Source organism: Schistocerca piceifrons, chromosome 5, assembly GCF_021461385.2.
Source record: "Schistocerca piceifrons isolate TAMUIC-IGC-003096 chromosome 5, iqSchPice1.1, whole genome shotgun sequence".
In the NCBI taxonomy this organism is placed as follows: domain Eukaryota; kingdom Metazoa; phylum Arthropoda; class Insecta; order Orthoptera; family Acrididae; genus Schistocerca; species Schistocerca piceifrons.
In genome coordinates, this window is record NC_060142.1 from 646,258,569 (window position 1) to 646,271,889 (window position 13,321).

The window sequence follows — 13,321 nt, forward strand, 5'->3', positions numbered from 1 at the left end:
ACCTCTGGTTCTAATGAAAGCAGTTATTCGGTTTGCCATTGATTGACAGAGTTGTTGAATTTGATACTGAGGAACATCCTGTTAAATTGTGTCTAATTGGCGCATTAGGTCGTCAAAATTCTGATTTGGTTGGACGTTCGTGCCCGTCCTGCGGGCGGATGGTTCAAATGGCTCTGAGCACTATGGGACTTAACATCTATGGTCATCAGCCCCCTAGAACTTAGAACTACTTAAACCTAACTAACCTAAGGACATCACACAACACCCAGTCATCACGAGGCAGAGAAAATCCCTGACATCGCCGGGAATCGAACCCGGGAACCCGGGCGCGGGAAGCGAGAACGCTACCGCACGACCACGAGCTGTCTGCGGGCGGACTTTATCTTGCTGAAACGTAAACCCATGATGGCTTCCCATTAAGAGCAACAGAAAGGGGCGTAGAATAACATCGACGTACTGCTGTACTGTAAGGTTTCCGCAGCTGGCAACCAAAGGGGTGACACTATGAAATTAAATGACACGTCAAACCATCAGTCCTGGTTGTCCGGTAGTATAGCGGACGACAGCTAGGTTGGTATTACTGCTGTCTGGGGACTTTCCAAACACGTCTTCGACCTAGAGTCTCATTGACTGGAGTACAATGGTCTCCAGTGATGAGCCCTGATGAGCAGTATAGACGTGTGTGAAGACGCCTCATACAGTGGTGAGGAAGCTGCGCGACTGTCTGTCGCCATATGACCAAACAAGGAGGAGTGATGCTCATAGCAGGATCGCTTTAGTTGTTATCCGTGACACCCCTAGAGCATATGGACAGTGCGACTACTGTGCCCCTTTTTGTTGCCCTTCATGGAAAGCCGTCCTAGGTTTATATTTCAGCAAGATAATGCCCGTTCACACGTGGCGAGAGCCTTCTGCTGCTGATCTTCGGGCGTGCCAGTCACCATCTTGGCCAACAACGTCGCTGGGTCTCTCCCCAGTTGAGAATGCTTGGAACATTACGGCCTGGAACTCCAAGCAGCTCGGGATTTCGAGGATGAGGGCCAGAGGTGGATCAGTGTGTTATCCACTTGCTGAATTTGTGGAGCTCATTTCTCTTTAATAAATCATTCAAATTATTTGAAATCGTAATCATTTGTCTGTCTGTTCATCTAGCAACCTCCGTGCCATTCGGATTATTGGTTCATGGTACACCTTATTTTTGCCTTACAGTGTAAATACTTTTCAGGTGGAAATAACTTGTTACAACTCTCTCTCCGTGTTGAAGTAATTGTGAAGCTGTTACACTGCAAGTATAAGGAGAGGCCCCCTCGCGTTGCTCTGGTCCTGGTGGAGGTAAGCGTGGCGAGAGCGCGAGCTTTGGCTGGAGCGCGGCGCAGCAGCGCCCACTCACTGTATAGCCGGATGGTGCCGTCCGTCTCGCCGCGAGGGTTCTTGGCGACGCACTTGTACGTGCCGTAGTCGGCCTCGCGGATGTTCATGATGGAGAGCCGCATGTGCGTCTTGTAGGCGGGCGACCCGGCCGTGTTGGAGATGCTGTACTTGCCCGCCGAGTCGTGGATCATGTTGCCGTCCTCGCGAGTCCAGTAGTTGAGCGAGGTGGGGTGCGCCTCGGTGAAGCACTCCAGCGTCACGCTGTAGCCCAGGGGCGCTCCCACCAGCTGGTGCGGGATCCATAGCATCGGCGGGACTGCAACACACGACACACATATTAACAAATGGTTCAAATGGCTCTGAGCACTATAGGACTTAACTTCTGAGGTCATCAGTCCCCTAGAACTTAGAACTACTTAAATCTAACTAATCTAAGGACATCACACACATCCATGCCCGAGGCAGGATTCGAACCTGCGACCGTAGCGGTCGTGCGGTTCCAGACTGTAGCGCCTAGAACCGCTCGGCCACCACGGCCGGCGGAGGCATCAACAACTAGGCCTCATATCATGAGGAGGAAGAGGCCAACTTGCAAGATAATAGCCCGAAAACTCTCTAGGTCAAGAGTCGAGATCGCAATAATATTTATTTATGTACGAGTTTCCTTATGTTAAAAGCATCTTCAGTATTTTTGGCCCCCTATGACTGGTGCTGGCGGCTCCTCCGTCTCGCCACCCAGTGTGCGATCACGGTATCAGGAGAAAACCGAGGACCCGCCAGCACCAGCCATTCGGGACCAAAAGCTCTATAGATGATCATCTTGATGTTGAAGGTCTTTTGTCTGTGAAACTTGCTGGCAGATTAAAACTGTGTGCCGGACCGAGACTCGAACTCGGGACCTTTGCCTTTCGCGGGCAAGTGTTCTACCAACTGAGCTACCCGAGCACGACTCAAGTCCCGTCCTCACAGCTTTACTTCTGCCAGTACCTCGTCTCCTACCCTCCACACTTTGCCCGTGAAAGCCAAAGGTCCCGAGTTGGAACCTCGATCCGGACACAGTTTCAATAAGACCACTTGCCCGCGAATGGCATACGTCCCGAGTTCGAGTCTCGGTCCGGCACACAGTTTTAATCTGCCAGCAAGTTTCATATCAGCGCACACTTCGCTGCAGAGTGAAAATCTCATTCTTTTGTCTGTGTTTGCTTTAACAGTAACATATATTCTTTGAGTGGGGTCCGCCTTTAGCAAAACACAATTTTGTTTTTTGTCCCAGACATGTTTCATTGCTGCAACTGCAGTAAAACGTGTCTAGGACAAAAAGCAAAATTGAGTTTTGCTACAGGCGGACCCTACTCAAAGAACATACGTTATTCTGAAGATGGTTGTAACATAAGCCGAGACTAGTAAATAAATAAATATTATTTAGATTTCAACTGCTAATTTTAACCTAAATATAGTACCAGATCGCTGCACTGCACAGACAATGCTGTCCAAATTTATTTGTATCCTCAGCAGTGGGTCCCGCACGAAAATTTGGGTCCCAATTTTTATTGTACACAGTTTTGACCTTTGTAAAATAAAGCTTTTAAACTTGTGCGCACTCTCCTCTTCCCCTCCCCCCCCCACCCCCCCCCACACACACACAAAATGTAGCCGCTTATGACACAAACTACCGTGCACAGTAAGAGGTTTATGAAATACGGTTTGACAGTGGTAACATGCTTTGTTGACTGAGACAAGGTGTGCGGTTTTTAATGAGTAGCTGCAGCCAGCGATCTCATTCCTTTGAATACTTTTATTTTGCTATTCACAACTGCAGTGCAAATGAATGAAACTAATGAGTGTGTCATTAAGCAGGTAGCGTAGAACTTTATATTTATCGACATCGCTGCTGTACGTTATTTTCTTTGGATTTTAAAGCTAGCGCTGCTAAAGTGAAGGTACGTTTGCAGGAGATGCACTAGTTAGTTTCGCGTTCCATGGGTCATTTTTCACGATAAATCTAAGTGTTGTAGAACGAGACAATTTACATTCACATCACAAATTAATTAGGAAATGTGGCTGCATGTTGACATTTATAACTTAAAAAAATACGGATGTGAGTTAATTCTTGCGCATCAGCTTTTACACATTCGAGTAATAGAAATTCTTCTACGAAGTAAGACTGGTCAATGAGAAACATTCTCAGTTTGTTTTCAAATTTTAATTCTCTGTTTGTGAGATATTTTATAACACTGAGAAAGTGATCAACAGTTTTACTTTCTGTTTTGTGTACGCCTTTTTGTGTTAAATATAACCTTAATCTGTGTGATATTTCATAACACTGAGAAAGTGATCAACAGTTTTACTTTCTGTTTTGTGTATGCCTTTTTGTGTTAAAGATAACCTTAATTCGGAGTAATGAATGACGTTTTTCCTTTTAGTTGTGTCATTACGAGCATGTCTGTCATTGTTCCTTTTCAACTGTAATCGGCTGTTTACAACAAACTTCATGAGGGACTAAATATGCTGTGAAGCAGTAGTCAAAGTCCCCATCTCTTTGAACAGATATCCACAACATGATCGTGGGAGAGCACCATATGTTATTCTTACAGCACGTTTTTGAGCAATGAAGACTTCCCTTCTTCAAGGTGAGTTACCACAGGACATTATTCCATACGAGATTACTGAATGGAAGTATGTAACATATGTCAACTTACTGATTTGTCTCTTCCGAAGATTTCCCATCATTCTAACTGCAAATGCGGCTGAACTAAGTGTATCTGGGGATTCCAAAATGTAAATTTTCCAGTTTAAATTGTCATCACCATAGAAACGTAAGGAATTCGAGGTTCTAATCCTATTTATTACTTCCTCACGATTTGTTACACTTATCACTGATGTAGCACCTCTAGATGTGCAGCACTAAATACGTTGTGTCTTTTAAAACTGAGTGTGAGTCCATCCTCAGAAAAGCAGTCAATGGTACTTCGGAGAACATTTTCTTCTATTTCTGTATGTATGCTCAGACTGATTACAATACTAGTGTCATGTTCAAAAATAAGTAAGTCTGCTTATTGTGCATCGGTCGGAAGGTCATTTAAATATATGAGGAACAGTAGTGGACCTAACATTGAGCCCTGTAAAACCTCATTGTCAAGTAGATAAATTCTTCTGAAACTCAAACTGTGATTTGCTGTGGATATTATTGTTGCTTATGTGAGATACTACTCCACAATACATCACCTTCTCAAAAAGTTTGGAAAATGATACAAGCAGTGTAAGATGGTCGGTTGGTTTTTTGGGGGAAGAGACCAAACAGCGAGGTCATCGGTCTCATCGGATTAGGGAAGGACAGGGAAGGAGGTCGGCCGTGCCCTTTCAGAGGAACCATCCCAGCATTTGCCTTGAGCGATTTAGGGAAATCACGGAAAACCTAAACCAGGATGGCCAGAGGCGGGATTGAACCGTCGTCCTCCCGAATGCGAGTCCAGTGTCAAGCAGTGTAAGAGCTCGGTCGTCGTTGGCATCTCTCTTATCATCTATCTTAAACAGGGGTTTGACAACGGCATACTTCTGTCTCTCTGGAAAAACGCCTTGAATTATTTTTCAACGCCTTGAGTTTTTCTTCAACGAGATTGGCACGATTATATCGTAAATCAAAAATTGTTGACTTAATTTTATAATAAATCTGCACTGCCTGTGTTTATTCGTCGGGCATCAGGCAGCTGTAGTAAGGCACACAGAATTAGAAACAACTGGTACACGTGAAGTTTAACAGCTGTACTCTCAGATGGACATAATTGTTTACTATCAGAATTACGGCCCAAACTTTCTAACGGGATCGATTGCCGGAACTGATATCATGCAAGTGTACTTTCTTCTCCTTAAAATATAAGGTTTAGTCGATGTTTCCTTGTGAGATTGTAACAAAGCATTTGGATTCCTTCCAGCTATTATGTTTTTCTTCCCCCAAAATAATGTTTCTTTTTTGCAGATATCTTCGACATGACCATTTATATAGCATGCGCACATTACCAAAAATCTTAAATATATTAACATAAGGCTTAGCCAATCTAACCTTATTATCTGCAACATTATTTTGGTTAATTATAATCCATTGGCGTGACTAGTTTACGTAACAACTGTGATAATTACAAAATACCAGTTATTTTAGATGTCGTCATGCTGTATCCCATTACTGTCTTCCTGAGAAAGTATATTTTATATGTAAGTTAAGTATCACTAAAAGTAATGACGAAAACATTTAGTTTCAGGATAATTAACATCCTAAGTAAAAATATTATTACTGAAACAGAATTCTCCATCTAGGCGAACTAGCCAGCGTTTTTCAGTAGAAACTGTTATTTTTCCTCAAAGTACTAGTTAAAACGATTATCTCTCACTGTTCAGTTACTCAGAAAAGTATATCGTTAATTGTGAGTTTTGAAAATACCATAAGCAACAACAGTTTAACATAGCTATAATTACAGTAATCGTATAAAAGGAACTCATCAGAAGCCATTTTAAGTGAGTCTTCGGTGAGTTTGAAAGGGGCAACATCTGTGTCCGCCAAACGAAGAAATATGCAGAAGATATGTTAGCACAGATGACAAGTCGAAAAATATGCCAAGTTTCATCTAAATTTCGCAGCCAGAAAATCATTTTTTTAATTCTTAAACAATTAACTGGACAATGAATGTGTAATCATTATTATAGATTGTTCCAAACTCCAATAATACAAACTGTGGCAATAGCATTGGACTGTGAAGTTTATACTTACTGTGCACAGTGCGTTCGTTTCGATATGACTGTCTACTTGGAAGACCAGTGGTTTAAGAAATTTAATCAGTGACTGTGTTTGTCACACGTGAAGAACTTTTGTGTTATATTTGTGTTAGGTTACTACACTAGAACAATCATATTATAGGGCATCAATTGAGTGTAGTCTGTGGCTAACTGTTTATCTGTGCATATATTATGACGGATGTGACTCGATCTGGCCATAAATTGTCGGTTATTCAAGATAAATGTGCGATTAAAGTGTGTGAGCTGCAAATCTCTTGTAGACCACATCATTTAAAATAGCCTACTTCTATATAACAAACTTACAGCCAGATTCGACGAAGGTGCAACAACCGAAGGCCGATTATTACAGGTGAAATGGTTACATTACAGAATGTAATGAAACTGAGAAGCAGCGACTGAGATGTGGGGAAACTAAAATTCAGCGAGACTCATATCCAGAATTGCTGAACTATAGCGACACTGAGAGACAGCAAAATTTATTCTAACATAAAATGGCACTCAAAAGTTAATCGCCAATCTTATTAATACACGAGACATACGAGTACAAAAATGTGAATAATGAGATCTTTGCGCATAACACTGCCTGCCGATGAAAATGTTTTACCTACAGTGTACCTCAAAATTAAGCACACAGCGGACCACTGTTTCATTTCGAAATTCAAAAAATGTGTTCAACACCTGCCTCTACTTTATAGCGAGATAAATCGAAAAATCATTTCAAAATGCGTTAGCAGTTCCCACCAACTGGCGATCGTCATTAGACTGTCTGTAAATATCGAAGATGATGCTACATCAATCGTTACAGAACCCGCAAAATGTGACAAGTAACTATCTGTACTATATTATCAAAAGTTTCCGGATACCCCTACGTACTGAATTATTGACAGCGAGACGTCACAAAAGGCGGACGCGAAAGTATAAAACGATTTGGGGAAGGAATCACTCCTCAGTTACAAAGTGCTACCAACAGTCCAGCGGGGCACAATGACTGTGAAAAGAGAGTGAAAAATAAGCGAGTACGGTGTTCGAGCAGCTTCTCATTAGCTTCACATTTCTATAAGCGTTGCAAAGTGATGCTTGAGGTAGCACAAATATGGATGCCACTGGACAGTCTATGGCTGGAAACCAGTGACTTTGTGTGACAATTCACTCTGTATCCTGTGACAGTCTGATGGATACGTCTCGGTTAGGATAATGTTACCTGCCATCATTAAAGTACGGAGGAGTGGGTGTTACGGTATGGGGAGCGGAGGGGGGGGGGGGGGTTTCTAGTGGCTAGAGTACAGTCCCCTTAACGGCTTAATAAGACGCTACATCCGGAAGGATATCAACACATTTTCAGCATTGTGTACGGCATACATTAGACGAACAATACGCAGACGATGACGATCAGCATGACAATGCGCTCGGCCACAATGCGGAATCTGTGAGGCAACAGGTTGGGCACAATAACGTCCCTGAAGCGAACTGGCCTGCCCAGAGTCGCGACCTCAACCCTCTGGAACTCCTTCGCTCGAGATACCGGCGTCCTGCATTCAAATCTTCTCGCATTTCGGCTCATGATGAAGAATGAGCTGCCATGTCGAAACCAGTAACTGTGTATGGAATTTTTTTTATTATTGTCGTAAGAAAATGAAAGAAGATAGTTAGTCCGGTACTTACTCTCCGCCAATCAGACTAATATAATTTCGTGTCTGGTCTAGAGTCAAAACCGTCACTGCAGATTGTTATGTACCGTGAGTTCCAAGTGTACGAGAAGGCAGACTAGCAGCCATGTGTCTCCTTCATTGCTGTAAGTGGCACCATTGCGTCACCTTCTTTAGCAGACCTACTCACATCCACTTACATTTGATGAATAAAATTTTGGACAATTCTGTGTAGTGCTGACCAGGTGGGCGCTGTTAGAGAGGGAGAGAGGGAGAGAGTGGCCAATGGTGATAGCGTCGCTGATTGGCTAAGAGCTGAGGACGCTATGTTTTTACCAAACTGACGCTGACTTGGTACTAGTATAAGTATATACCGTGTGTGATTTTGTACCATTGGTTCTCTTCAACGCTTCGAACACCAATTCCATTGTACAATTATGTGCAGGCTGTAATAAGGTAATATTGAAAGACTTTTGCATGATCTCTACCGGTTCTATTTACCTTACAATCACTCTGTTGATCGGATTTATGACGATACTTTTAGAACTTCACAGCAATTTTAGAGGCAATATTTTTATTTAAAGTGATTTACTGAGCGTCACTGATAATATGAATTACAAAATTATCAAGGACAGTCAAGAGGAATGCCTGGTTGCTCCGCTGTTGGGTGCTAAAACCGAAGTTAAGATGCTCGTTTTCTCAAGAAATGAAGAAACTGTTAGAAAGCTCGTTTGGTTTCTTTGTGTGTCGAACAATCAATTTCTTTTTATGTGCTTATAAAGCCTACAAAACGAAATTAAAAAATTACAGAACAATCTATTTTACATCGCCTCCATGAAAGTAAAATCATATGAACACTACAGTAATACTATCGTGGCTTTGTAACACATGGGTAGAGTTTTAACTTTGTAATTCAGAGGTCGTGAGATCGAATCCTGGGCGATCCAGGTTTTTTTGAACGTTATTTTCTAGACTTTTAATGCTTCTAGAGTGACAATTCATGCTACACGGCGTGTTTTAACATGTATACGGAGCCCTAAGTCTGCTTACTTCCTACTGGCGACTCGCACTTGGCTCTGTAGTCTTGGCTGCTCACATTCCTGTAAATTATAATTATGGTGTGGATATTCAGTTACCTATTTTGAATTACTTTCTGCTGTTTCAGTAGAGTACCTAAGTATTGATATTTTCCGACTTTCTGAGGTATAGAGTTCCTAAAATTGTGTACAGAATGACATGTTACGCCAACATAAGAAAATGTTATAAGATCGACACACACTTAAAATACATTATGTGGGGACGGAAAGAGACAAGAGTTTACCAATTTCAGCGATGAATATCCGCACGGAAAGATCTGAAATAGCATCATGTACTCTGAGATACATTAAATGAAACATCTTTTTCTCATTAATCAGTTGTGAATGTTTATATAGCATCATAAAATGCAGCTTTTGAAATTCGGCAGACATACACACGATCTGCTCACATATTTATTAGGCCTATATAAATATAGACGAATGGCATTTGTTTTAATCATGTACCGAGTATTAAGCTAGAAGATCTGCTTCGGTCTCATGCATCAAACACCTGCCTTATTTTACTCGTGATGTGGCTAGCTTTCTGCTTGCGTCGCTACGTAATTGAACATCCCGCGCGCAGTCTGGTAAAAACATGGCGGCTCTCCCTATATAGGCTCTCTAGGCGCTGTAATTCCCAATCCTACGCTCCCCTGCGTTTCTTTGACGTGGCTGTGATCGCCAATGACTGTTTGGCCCTACCGCTACATATTTATGTTTTCATAGTTATTTGGTAACACCTGGAGATGAAGCATTAAGCTTCAAAACTAGTCGCGGAATAAATTTAAAAAACAGTAGCAACTGAAGCGGATTTTCAGTCCGTAAATCAGTGGTTAAGTAAGGCAATGTAGTAAAATTACGAGGATTCAGGGTTTAAATTCTCATCTGACCAACGACATTTTGGTTCTCCGTGTCTTAAGGCAAACGGCAGGACAGTTTTCTTGAAAGGAGAATGTTTATTTACATCTTCATTCTCCATCAATACAAGCTTATGCTTGGTTTCTCATGACGTTGTCCCTGGCTGGACGTTAATCCCTAATCTACAATTTCATTTCTGTACTTGGTGTACAATATGACTAATAGACAGACAGAATCACCTGCTCTAGCGTCCCTATCGGTCAGGACTCTGTCCTTTTATAGGTAAGATCGTATCGCTTCTCCAGTTGCACAGTCGATGATTGTTTCGTCTTGTTTTTGTGGTTTAAGAGGGTAGGAAGGAAGTTTCTCTGCCTCGAACAGAGGTGATATTGACACCAATGACTTTATTTTATCTGTTTACCTACGTCTTGGCTTTTAAATGTCATCATGTTGTGTGTTTCGTTGAAAGGTATAAACTGAAATATCAGTGCTCTCTAAACTTCTCTCACATGGGTTGTATGTCACCGAGAGAAATGCGATCAAATTTGGTGAACGTGTATCAGGAATCTGCTGCTTCATTTTGAACAGTGAAGAAATTGGTGTCGAAAGCCAAACGTGGCCTTACCTCCCTATCGAATAATACATACGAAAATTCCTAGAAACTTCAGAATACAGTGTTTCAGGCTGTAGGCCATAGTCATACAACAACAAATAAATATGGTTTCCATTTTACGTAGTGCTTTAAGTATGAAATTACTTCAGGTGGAGACTGTCTTTGTTAAATGCAGAAATAAATGCCTCAACTATATCCAGAGCTCATTTGTGTTTCTGCGAGTTCAAAAAATGGTTCAGATGGCGCTAAGCACTATGGAACTTAACATCTGAGGTCATCAGTCCCCTAGAACTTAGAACTACTTAAACCTAACTAACCTAAGGACATCACACACATCCATGCTCGAGGCAGGATTCTAACCTGCGACCGTAGCAGCAGCGCGGTTCCAGACTGAAGCGCCTAGAACCACTCGGTCACAGCGGCCGGCTGTGTTTCTGCGAGTAAGACAGACGTCCAAAACCTGACATCAGTAACGTACCAGCAGCGAAAGTAATGGGTAAAAAAAGGGAAAAAAAACGAAAAAAAATCGTTGGTCTCGATCTTTTGAAAATTTCCTCCTGCACCGAGAGGCTGTGAGCGTGGGTCGTGAGTCGTGAAGGCAGTTCACTAAGGGAGGGCATCATCGCGTATAGCAAGACTGCGGTTCGCCGCGCGGGATTAGCTGAGCGGTCGAGGGCGCTGCAGTCATGGACTACGCGGTTGGTCCCGGAGGAGGTTCGAGTCCTCCCTCGGGCATGGGTGTGTGTGTTTGTCCTTAGGATAATTTAGGTTAAGTAGTGTGTAAGCTTTGGGACTGATGACCTTAGCAGTTAAGTTCCATAAGATTTCACACACATTTGAACATTTGACTGCTGTTAGGGTCTCACTTTGGCATGCAATTTTAATCTGTGAGGAAGTTTCAAAAGCGAAGTTGTTTTCGTCTATCGGGAAGCTCATGGCTATTTATTTCCGTCATATATCAGGGATACTTCTCATTTTACTACGTTGCAAAGTGTGTAACAAAACACTATTGAATGCTTTGCATTTACAGAGACTACGCATACTGCAACGCCCATCTGGTAAAAATGTTATGATGTATTTTTTTACTAAATATTTTAATTACATGTTTTACACGACAGCCCTGTTTAGGCTCACTGTAATTATCAAGTGACCTGAGAAAATAACATTGGTAAGTTTATCCTTACGTAAATTGTGGAATTTTTATCTTCACATTTGCATTGGTACTTACGTCTAGTTGGAAATGGCGACCATAGTGCTTCTGTAGTAAATTATTTCTATCATGTCATGGTAAGTACTATATTTTTTGTAATTACGATATGTAAAAGTACATTTTTGACAAATGTTTTGACAGTTCAGTATTTTGACAGTTCTTTACTACGATGTTTAGAATTTCGTGTGGATGAACATGAACTCTATCTCGAAAACTTTGTTAACATAATATGACAATACGAAAAGCGACCATAGAAAAAAATCAAAGTAAAACAATAAAAATGAAATGCAACATCACCTCTAATAAGCTATATATACTTTGTTAACATCTACGATCATAGTACAGAACCGTTAAAATACTGAACTGTTAAAATGTGTGTCAAATCCGTATTTTTTCGTTTCATAACTACAAAAAATATTATTCTGTCAATACATATAGCATTACATTACTTGATGGCCTGAGGTTGAAATGTACATTAATAATGATGAAAACTATGAACTGAAATGCAATGAGAAAAAAATGAATGAGTTAATGAGGATGAAAGCAATGAAGATACAACGAGTTGAATAATATGGCTGCAAGCCCTACAGAAAAGCTGAACTTGCAACATAGTAAATATGTAGTGACAACTGAAGATACGTGACACATCATGAATCGAGCCTCGTGACGATGAAGGTCGGTGTCAGTGCTGGAGAGGTGCTCAGGTGTTCTATTTGTTAAGGCGATTGACCGGGATAAGCATGAAGTTCGGGTCCAAGCCCCGATTAAGCACGAATTTAAACTATGCAAGCGGAGAGAAGATAGTGAGAAGGGTCCGGGATAAGGAAAGAACATAAAGTGATATTTCATCAGGACAGTCCATCTGGTCACAAATCTATCTGACGTGAAATACCAATTGTAAAAAGCACTTCTGCTATACAGTAAATAACTGTTACACAGCTACACAATATTTCTTTATGCCAAGAATAACTCCGGAAGTATGATAGAAGCTGAAACGTTTGTGGGACAACAAAAAACCAACGTCATATTATGGCCCCCGTTGTCCCATACAACATTTGTCCCACAAACATTTCAGCTACGATCATACTTTCGGAGTTATTCTGGGTGGCAATAGTTAGTGACTCACCCTGTATATTTAGTCACAACTGGTTTCACGGCCGAGGTGCCTCTGTCAAGGGTTCAATCAGCCTTCTCTAGGAGTCAGGAAACACAGTACGAACTTAGGTCTTGGTACAAGGAGAATGAGCAACTGATAATGGGGCTTCAGCCTTAAAGCTAGTTGTGACTTAATAAATAAACAAATACAGTGTAGCTGTGGAAGATTTATTTCCTAAAATGCTATGAGTTAGAGCCCCCCCCCCCACCCTACACACAAAATTCTCTATTAAAAACCTGAGGTGATGGCACCCATTAACACATAATGCTATTTCCAAATGTAACTCAATTTGTTGCTAGGAGATATTTGGAATCCAATGATGACTTTGTGAAAGCTGTAGGTGGATATTTGGGAGACCTAGCAGCTGTAGGCTTTACACCTTAGTTTTGGTATGCAATGAAAGAGAATCTATTTTCATTGGATATATCACACTTCATAGCTTAACGATGGATATGTTACTCCACACGGTCCTGCGCACAAACAGTGTGATCTTCGGTTTGAGTCGCATTGTCATTCCCAGCGAGAATTCAGAATGAAGTGAGTGCGAGAGTCAGGTGTTAGTCAAGCTACTGAGAAGTTGTAAACATAGTTTTGTAAAGACCA

General features: G+C 41.5%; 1 protein-coding gene across 1 annotated transcript in view; it reads right to left on the minus strand.

The window, feature by feature from the left end:
- The window catches only part of LOC124799176 (lachesin-like), a 930,642-nt gene that overhangs the window by 212,724 nt on the left and 704,597 nt on the right, over positions 1–13,321 (minus strand). The window contains exon 6 of the mRNA XM_047262712.1: positions 1,391–1,687. Within this exon, the coding sequence (XP_047118668.1) occupies positions 1,391–1,687 (297 nt within the window). The remainder of the gene's footprint in view (positions 1–1,390; positions 1,688–13,321) is intronic.